The sequence below is a fragment of the Armigeres subalbatus genome, chromosome 3, assembly GCF_024139115.2.
Source record: "Armigeres subalbatus isolate Guangzhou_Male chromosome 3, GZ_Asu_2, whole genome shotgun sequence".
NCBI lineage: Eukaryota > Metazoa > Arthropoda > Insecta > Diptera > Culicidae > Armigeres > Armigeres subalbatus.
This window is the reverse complement of record NC_085141.1, coordinates 87385827-87396270: the sequence shown is the minus strand read 5'-3', so window position 1 is coordinate 87396270 and position 10444 is coordinate 87385827. Positions and strand designations below refer to the sequence as shown.

Sequence of the window (10444 nt, the reverse complement as noted above, 5' to 3'; positions counted from 1 at the left end):
CATTGTAGCCACTGTTGTTAATTCATTCACTTGCCTGTAGTGGCTCGAATCTTCCTCGATCCTCCAGCTAGATTCGTCAGTCGCATACCGTCGGAGCTTGGCACGGTGTTGCGGAACAGGAGCGGAACCTGATTTGAATGATCCACGCCGGAAGTTGGATGGAGAATCTACCGATGGGAGAACGCTGAACTCGACGGGAGCCTCGTCACCGGAACCCCTCCAATCGGCGGATATACAGGGTTGTTACGACTACGCGGATTTCGCGATTTTCGCGGATTTCGCGGTTTTCGCGGATTTGGCGCGGATTTACATAACGATTTTAGGGTTTCGCGCGGATTTGGCGCGGATTTAGTTTTAGGTGAAAATTTCTAAGAAAAAAATCTAAGGAAGTTTATGTAAAAATTAGTTTTATCATGCCTATCTAGATGGGCTTTATTTTCATTACCAAATGTTGTTGAGAACAAATTTACGTTTCAAGTTTATTAACATTTTTTTTTGGATATGTATGTCCAAGTCCTTATTCAATGGCATGCATTACACTCTCAAGCATCATTTAAACAAATGTTATAAGGAGAGATACGCCACTTGTTGTCATTTTAATCCATTCTAAAACACGACGCACATAAACCATATGGTCATATAAGACATATGTCTATTGAAGGACATGAACACCCATTTTCATCTTGTCAATTTCTTCGTATTTCCAAGATATTTGTCAGTTTCTGATTGGTTGTTTCTTTTACGATGAACCACTCAGCATATCATTTTTCAAAAGACGTCAAGAATTCTTTCATAATATTGGAACATTTTATATTTCCTTTATAACATTCATTTATTACGAATGAAGGTTTATACAACAATTGAAAACATAAAAATGTTCTGTGATTTAATGCAGATGCTTCATTTTAATAATTTCTTCCGCAGAAAGTCGATCAAAAATTAGAAGATGATTTTCAAAAGTTATTTCTGGGCTCTGGCGGTTTTTTTGCCTTTCTCGTATACTAAGTATACGTAAAGGCTATATGTTTACTCCAAAAACAAACTTTTTATAGAAGGCTCGGAGACCCATAGTGTTATATACCAATCGACTCAGCTCGACGAATTGAGGTGATGTCTGTGTGTGTGCGTGTGTGTGTGTATGTGCGTGTGTGTATGTGCGCACCAAAAGAGCAAAAAGTCTCGCTCACTTTTTTTTTGTACTTCCCCTTGACCGATTTCTTCGCAACAGGTTGCATTTGACGCAGTATTCTGCCCCATTGTTTCCTATTGAAAATTGGACGGATCGGACAATGGGCTAGGTAATTATGTCCAAAATACTTTTTCTCAGAAAAAAGCGCGTAAAAAAATCTAGCTCACTTTTAATGCACTTACCCTGAACCGATTTCCTCGCAACAGGTTGCATTCGACGCAGAATCTTGTCTCATTATTTCCCATTGAATATTGGCCCGATCAGACGATTGGCGCAGAAGTAATGCCCAAAATACTATTTTTTTACCGCACGAGAAAGGCATCATCACCGCTAGGTGGATTAATCTGGGTTTTTTATGATATTTTCGGTTAACTCCGGTGGTATTTTACAGAATTACCAAAAGAAAACGAAGAAACTTCCTAAAGAAATTTCCACACGGACTTTATGATGATCATTGTATAAATTCCTTGCAAATAAATTTCCACAGCGTAAAGAGGATTTCTGCAGCATTAAAAACCCGAAAAATTATGAAGACATTTTTGGAGGAATTTCCTGGAGCGGTGACCGCAGGAATGACTATAGAAAATCGAAAAGAATGCCGCCTTGAATTTACAAAAGAGTTATAGCGATGATCACAGATATTTCTTTAATAAGTGCTCAAAAATTGAACCGGGAGTTTTTCCGCAGGAAGTCTCTAATCAATTTCTGCAAGAATTTCTAAAGCGATTTCCGTAGGAATTCATGAAGGGATTTTTGCAAGTAAGCTCTGAAGATATTCCGCAGGTTATTTGTGGAGAATTTACTTGAACTCGACAAAATTCCCAAATGAATTAGAAAATAATTTCCCAGGGGAATTTTTGTAAGAATACTCAGAGAAATTCCCACAGATGTTCTCGGAAGAATATCCACAGACAATTTGGAGCAACTTCTGCACTACAGCAGATCCAAGGGCAGTGGGATTTCTGCAAACATTCCCATGAAAATGTCCTGGAGAATTTCCGGAGGATGACCCGCAGAAATCTTTGGGATGAATCGGCGCACGAAAAATGAATTTCTACAGGAGTTCTCGGAGTTTTTAAATGAAATTCCTGTAAGAATGGTAAATAAAATCGGCGTGAATTTTTAGAAAAGCTTGTTATAAGAATTGAAGGAGAAATAACGGACTAATTTCTGTTGAACTTTAGGCAAATTATTCTGCCGTATTTCCAAAGAAATTTCTTCTGAAATTTCTAAAAATATTCCTCTGGATTTTTTGAAGGAATTTACGCTTGATTCTGACTTAAAAATCAACGGAGCTTGAGCAACTATGTTAGATTTTGTATTATTTGTTTCTTGATATGAATTCAAATATTTGTTTCACAGAAGTTTTGTTTAAAAACGGAGCTTCATTGTCTAATTCCTTAATATCTAAGCAAGTTTGTCTTGTGATCAATAACTACAACAAAGCTGCCTAATTTATTACTTTAAAAGAAATTGCGGTTTTGGCAGATATTTTAATATTTGGCATGTTTATCTTTAATCAATTATGATCAAGTCTGGCCTTAACATTCATTTGTAATCAACGTACCTTGTGCAGAATTTTATAAAGTTCTATCAACAAAAAAACTGATAACAACGGAACAAATCATGGCAAAGCTATCATCTAATCCAAAAAGCGGTGCTTATGCAAATAGTTTTGACTTTTAGTTCTTGTTCCCTTAGATTCAGTACTTCTAGTGGCGAAAAATGCCATTTAGGGTTGTAATACTTACTGCCGGTTTATTAGTCCTATTAGCATTTTGATACAAACAAATTTTGCAGTTTTAAATAATATATAAAATCAGTAATAATTGTAAAAAAAAGAACTTTTAGAGAAGACGCTAAATAAATTGTTATACAAAAATTTACATTTAACGTGTATTTGCTTAGAATTTAGATCTGGATCGCGCGGAATGGATTTCATGTCGCGCGGAAATGGCGCGGATTTGATTTTAGTCGGCGCGGATTTGGCGCGGAAAATATTTCTGGATCTCCGTAACAACCCTGGATATACTGACGCCATCTTCGGAGGCATCCGAATTGTTCAGCTCCATTTGGAGCTATTGAAAGACACTTGACTTGCCGTGCTCAAATATCACTTAAGACTGAATTTATTATCATCAATAATTTGGCTTTAAGTACTCTGATGCCTGTGTCTCCTAAGTTAATTAATTTTTTAAAACATATTTTTAATCAAACTCATTTGTACACTACATTCTTTACTACCCCTACTGATTATTGATATACATGATACATGAACATATTTTTAAATCTACTGGGTTTCTGAATATTTCTTCTAGGTCTGGAAATGTTTATGTCCTGCTGTTCGTTATGCTCCACAGGGTTACTGTCCATCAGTTGCTCATTGTCTGATCCAAACATGAGTGCTCGATCTTCCTTGCTTGATGCTTCCAAGGATTCTTGTGACTCAACTGCGTTAATAAGATAAATAGTGAACAAGTAATATACGAAAGATTAAAATATAAATTGAGTAAAAAGAGACAGCAAACAAAAATTATGAAAAGATACGACTTACTTCAAAATTTGATATACTTTTAACATCCTGAATATTTCTTGTAATTTGCACACCTCTATCGCTTTGAATAATAACCTTGGCGCCATCTCTCGCAATAATCGTGTATTTCTCCTTTGAAAATGTTGGGTCAGTCTTGCAATGCCTTTTAGTGGCCAATAACACCCTGTCGCCAATTGTTATATTAGATTCTTTCGCTCCCCTATGGAGATCTGCATACTTTTTGCTGACTAGTTTTGCTTCTGCATCTTTATCTCGAACGGCATCACGGTCGATCTGTTTCGGAGGCACCCAAAGGCTCACGAATGTACCCCTATATTTCCATCCGACAAGTAGTTCGAACGGTGTAATACCGAGACGGGAATGTGGTTTCATGGTATTATGTGTATGCACATAGATATTCAACGCCTGCTTCCAATTCGTCTCATCTTGCATTGCTCCTGTTATAGCCTTTATGATACCTTGATTTTGTCTTTCCACTACACCATTCGATTGCGGACTTAGAGGTATGGATTTTCTGACCTTGACCCCTTTAGCCTCCCAGTGATTGACAAACTCGTAACTTTGAAATGGTGGCCCATTGTCACTTTGCATTATTAACGGTAGGCCCCAAGTGAAAAATATCCGATTCAGTGCTAGGTTCGTGTTCTTGGCGTCAATGCATTTTATTTCAATGACAGAGATATATCTTGAATAAGTGTCTACAGCCACAAGAAATTCTCCCGAGCCACATTTTGGAACTGACAGGAAATCAATTTGAATTATTTCCCATGGTCCATCTGGCAATTCTCTACTAGACAATGGTATTGGCGGATTTCTTCTTGAAATAATCAAACATGTTTAACACTTTTTTACGAACTCTTCAACGTCATGGCTCAGCCCAGGCCACCAAAAGTAGTCGCGTATTATTCTCTTCATTGCAGCGCAACCAATATGACCCTGATGTGCTGTTTTTAAAGCTTTATCGCGAGGTCTTTTAGGAAGTATTACTTTGTCTTCTTTAAAAACCCGGGGACCCAAATTTCGGAGATTTTTAGCATGAGCTTCGTAGCGACCTAGATTCGGAGGCCATTTACTGGATTTAAGTGCCAGCCTAACGATCTCGAGCTCTTCATCACATTCTGAAGCAAGATCAATATCACTCCATGTAATATTCATTGATCCAGCATCTAGAACGTAAAGTAAATGCTTATCGTTGTCCTCATCGAAAGATTCATCAATTTTTGATCCTGCGATCAGCCTAGACAATGCGTCAGCAACATTGAGGTAACCTGGTATATATTTCACAGTGAAGTCGTATGATTGCAATCGTAACGCCCAACCTTCTGCGCGAGACAAAGCTCTTTTGCCGGTTCGGAAAGCGCTTCCAAAAATGAATTCATTTGCTTCAGAGTCAGTTCGAACAACGAAAGAAATTCCCAATAAATAGAATCTGAAACGCGCGATGCCCCAAACCATGGCTAAGGCTGCCTGGTGCGTGTGTGGATACTTTGTTTCCGTTGATGTTAGGGATTTGGAAGCACAAGATATTATACAGGGGTGTTCCATTTTCGTTAAACTGTACTAGCACAGCTCCAAGACCTATTGGAGAAGCGTCTACATATAATTCTGTTCTATCCTTGTAGTCGAAATATCCCAGCTTCTGAATTGATTTAAGCGCTTCGTATTTCAAAAAATTGAACTCGTCATCTTCATCCTTTGTCCAGTAAAATTTGTCCGATTTAGCAAGCAATCTCAGTTTGTATGTCTTTTCCGCTATTTTGAAGATGAAGCGCTCTGTGAAATTCATGAGTCCTAGAAAACTTTTTACCTCTTGTTGAGATTCTGGACGTCTGAATTCACGTATCGCTTTCAGTTTCTCTTCATCTAAACTCAAACCATCTTTAGTTATCATAAAACCTATGAACTTCACGGACTGCTGTCTAAAAACGCATTTTTTCTCATTTAGTTTTACTCCATGTTGATGTAACTTGTCCAATACTGCCTTTAAGTTCGCATCATGTTCTTCCTTCGTGTTACCAAATATAAGAACATCGTCTAAATAATTTACCACGCCTTCGCTGTCAGCTAACACGACCGTTTGCAGTATTTCTTGAAAAATATCCGGCGCATTACACAAACCGAATGGTAGTCGCATAAATCTGTATGTTGATTCCCCGGCAAAAAAAATCGTCAAATGCCTGGAACTGGGGTCTAACACAACGTGGAAGAAAGCGTTGGTAAGATCAATGCTAGAAAACCACATTGCACCATTTAATTTAGAAACTATGTCTTCCAAAGTCGGCATGCGAAAAGGTGTTCTAATAATGCATTTGTTTGGTCCTCGTAAATCTACGACTAATCTGATGTCATTTTTGCCTTTTGGTACGACCAGCAAAGATGAACAAAAGGATTTATCCATTTCTTCAGTAACTTCTTCGATAATTCCCGATAACAACAGATCTTGCAAACGACGATTTGTTTCATCTTTGAATGCAGGCGGAATACTGGTGTAGATATTTCTGCTGGGAGGTTTAGTTCTGTCATATGCAAGAACTACCGGTGGTACATTGAATTTGGGAAATTCTTCTGAAACATTGCAAATTTCTCCTGCAAACAACTTGTCGCGGCACAAAGCGTTAGGTGAATTTAAAATGGGGACGTTCAAACCCACTTGAAGAACACTATAGCGAATTGCAGTATTTCTTCCCAGTAACGGTCTAGCGTCGGCAATGACGTAGAATTTTTCAAAAAATGTAGGACGATCTTCAGAAACTACCAACTCCGCAACAAATGTGGCTAGAACATTGATGTTTCTTGAAGTAGCATATCCTTTGAGATTTTTATCTGATCCTTCTGTTATACAGTAAAGAGATCTGGATGACACGTTGCATTTTTTTAAGAGATTGAACGTATTTGAATCAATTGTATTAACTTCTGCCCCCGAATCGATCAAAAATGATATAGCACAATTGGCGATATAACCAACAATGACACAATTACAATCTTTTTTGGAAATATTGATTGCATGATTTGCTTCCTGAAAAATCAAAAGGATCACTTAAAACATTGATTTCGTTCATTTATAACAAAACCTTGCTATCCTCACATCATAGAATTGTGTTAGTTGTGTTATAATGCAAAGGTTAAAACCTTAACTCCCAATCATCTAATAATACATTCCATATTTATTATATTTTATATTTGAATAACATAGCAAATTTAGCAAATTATATATAGTGTAGGATAACAGATTTCAATTAGCTCAGTATGAATCCTCACTACTTACAACTGGTTTATCGACAAGCAAGTCTGTTTGGGAGACCGCTGCAATTTGACGAACTTTGGGTGGAGGCCCCTGCTGTTGGTCATCATTTTTCCTTTTCATTGTGTTGTGTGTCGATGCTGGTATAATGCCACATGCACGCTCCAAATGACCTTTGCGATGGCATTTTCTGCAAATTTTGTCAATGGCATGACATTCTGAAGTCAAATGACGAGTACTTGTACATCTTGTGCAAGGATTTCGGTTTTCGTATTTAACACTTTGACGGAAATGTTGCCCTTTTTGTTGCGACAAATCCCATTTCCGAATAAACGGTCGACTATAATGTTGCATGAATTATTAACTTGTGAAATTTAGGTTTATCGGATATATAACAAAAGAGAAAAAAATAAATACCTGTGATAGCTACTTCCATATCCTTTCACTTGAGAGCCGGTTTCAGTTTTATGAGAATACGATACTGCCGCTACTTCTGCGTTGTTTGTTTTCCTGTGGTTTTTCCTGTACATTTCTTCGTTTAACTTCTCCATTTCACATGCTTGTATCTTATCAAGAAGTGATGTTAAGTTACCTCCTTTTCTGAGCACCTTACGGCTCGCTTCCCGAACTTTAATGTTTACCGCAGACGATTGTATTATAAATACTACATTTTCCAGTAATTGTTCTTCCCCGAAGTTACATAGCTTAGCAGCCGCAATCACCCGTTTGACAAATTTCAAATCCGTTTCATCTGCGTTTTGAGTAATTGATCGAAGCTTCTGACGTTGCATTAGACAGTAGTCACGTGAGCTGAACAAACTTGTTAATCTTGCCATAGCATTGGAATATTGATGCGTCACTGGGTTTGGAAAATCATGGGCAGATACTGTACCATCAAGCTTAAAACCTGCCTTGATTTTGAAAATTCTCATTTTAGTTGATTCATCTGAAACTCCAACCAGTTGTATAGAAGCTTCTGGCGTGTCTTTCCATTTCTCAAACGTTTTTCTGTCAATCTCTTCGTCTCCATCAGAGGATTTACATTCCGGTACATTGAGGGATGCAATTGAAAAGTTATTCATGCAACTGAGTAATGAAGATTCATTCGAAACACTATTATGTCTTGTATTTGGCATTTCATTAGAAGTAGAATTCATGACATTGCGGAAATCGTCAGTATTGGAAACCGTTGCACATTGAGAACGCTGCCTCGTTTCTGATGACAGTTTAAGTTTTTCTGCTAAAGTCGCACTTATTTTTGTCTGTTTTTTCAATGCTTTTTTTAATAACTTCATTCGCTGTTTTATTGATTTCTTTTGAGCTCTATTAATAAATAAAAATTAGATACCAATTTTAGTATAGCAGAAGAACAAACAAATTTATTTCAAGAGATTTGAATATAGAGGGACCGCAATCAGTACGAACAAGTATTTTAGGTCTAGTCTCTCTCTAAATATTTTTCGTATCACAACTCAAAGTAACTGTATCATAGCTTTTTGAAAAAAAAATTCGATTCGATAACGATCATATCAGATTTGCACCTCGCAAAGTACTAAAGTACTTTTGCTCGAGAATATGAAAGACAAGTAACTTCACTATTAGGGTCTCGTCGACATTTCTCACCAACACGAACGCAGGTTCGTGGTTGCAAACAATCCCATTTGATTTTGCCGTGACAGCTGCTCGTGGTTGCAAACAAACCGAGTAAAAGTGTGAGTGAAACGTGCGTGTACGTACACGACCGCTGAAAGCCTAATGTACCTCCCAGAGCACGATAGTGAATTGTCTCTTACTATGCACCTCCCAAAGTGCGATAGCTTTATACCTTGAGACTGTTAACAATCGTTTACTATACCATGAACCTCCCAGAGTTCGATAGTAAGTTTTCTCTTATGCTATGCACCTCCCTGAGTGCGATAGTTCTGTAGCTTGGGCTGCTTTGAAACATTTACTTCACCATGAACCTCCCAGAGTTCGATAGTGATAAGTCTTTTTTTTTTGCTATGCACCTCCCAGAGTGCGATAGTCCAACCACTCAGTAATGTTAGACCACTTATGTCGTCATCAGCCTCTCAAGGTTCAATCGCTTCATCTAAATAGTAATGAAAAAAACAAATGTGGCCTTTTTGTTTCAAAAGTAGTTTTTATTCGCCATGCACCTTCCAGAGTGCGATAGCTCTGTTTCATTGAAAATATTAAATTATTTCATGCACATTTTTAAATAACACCATAACCCACTATCACACTGTTTTTTTTTTTTAATTTAGACAAATTGATTGGAAAATACAAATATCACACCTAAACGATTCAAATCTATCTTGGTAAACCGTCATTTTCAACAATTCTTATTATTTTTTTTGGAAAACAGAAATCACTTTTCTTCATGATCCACTATCCTGTACGCGTCAACTTTGTTGGTTTCTATAAGTGTGTTGCTCATGGATACGTTGATAGAAAATAACAATACCGATCGATGAAAAATCAACTGAAAATTTTCCATTTGGTTTCACCGAAAACATCAGATACTTTCGTGCATATTTTGAATTTCCTCAACAAACTAACACAACTCTTGTACTGTGAGAACACACTTCAAAATTAACTCAAATTCAGTATTTCTTTAAAAAAAACACAATTTCAGTACTGAGAGAACTGCACTACCAAGATTCAAATTCGTCCAACAAACCGACATTACAAGCAATCTTGACTATTTAAAAAAAATCACTTTACTCACGTTTTGGGAGCATTTGCGCCATTGTAGTGGCTCGAATCTTCCTCGATCCTCCAGCTAGATTCGTCAGTCGCATACCGTCGGAGCTTGGCACGGTGTTGCGGAACAGGAGCGGAACCTGATTTGAATGATCCACGCCGGAAGTTGGATGGAGAATCTACCGATGGGAGAACGCTGAACTCGACGGGAGCCTCGTCACCGGAACCCCTCCAATCGGCGGATATACTGACGCCATCTTCGGAGGCATCCGAATTGTTCAGCTCCATTTGGAGCTATTGAAAGACACTTGACTTGCCGTGCTCAAATATCACTTAAGACTGAATTTATTATCATCAATAATTTGGCTTTAAGTACTCTGATGCCTGTGTCTCCTAAGTTAATTAATTTTTTAAAACATATTTTTAATCAAACTCATTTGTACACTACATTGCCCTGTCAAAACGTGACATTACCTTGATCAAATTGTTTATTTAATTAAACTTCCTATACATATAATCAATTTTGTGTCACCACAATAGTGAAACCATTAGAACAATCAATTAACTAGGGGGAATGACGGCTTTGGCAGGTTTTGTTCTATTATTGTCAGGGGGTTATTTTATGACTGATTATGCTCAAATTTGGCCTAAACATTCTTTGCATATCAAAGAATATTTTAGCCAAAATTCATAAAATTTGGTCTACAAAAATCCCCCTGACAATAATAGAACAAAACCTGCCAAAGCCGTCTTT

The 10444-nt window shown here is 37.4% G+C and overlaps 1 protein-coding gene across 1 annotated transcript; it reads right to left on the bottom strand.

Moving 5' to 3' along the window:
• Positions 1-7840: 7840 nt before the first annotated feature.
• LOC134221794 (uncharacterized) lies at positions 7841-10002 on the bottom strand. Its single transcript, XM_062700975.1, has 3 exons — positions 9716-10002; positions 7944-8307; positions 7841-7891 (listed from the first exon to the last, which is right to left on the bottom strand). The coding sequence occupies exons 1-3, from the start codon at positions 9976-9978 to the stop codon at positions 7841-7843; spliced, it is 678 nt and encodes a 225-aa protein (XP_062556959.1). The 5' UTR covers positions 9979-10002.
• Positions 10003-10444: the final 442 nt, after the last annotated feature.

Coding starts and splice junctions, on each gene's coding strand:
- LOC134221794 (XM_062700975.1), bottom strand. CDS start 9,978: ATGGAGCTGAACAATTCGGATGCCTCCGAAGATGGCGTCAGTATATCC. Junction 8,308..9,715: donor GGCGCAAATGCTCCCAAAAC/GTGAGTAAAGTG, acceptor ATTTATTAATAG/AGCTCAAAAGAAATCAATAA. Junction 7,892..7,943: donor CAGAAGCTTCTATACAACTG/GTTGGAGTTTCA, acceptor AAATCAAGGCAG/GTTTTAAGCTTGATGGTACA.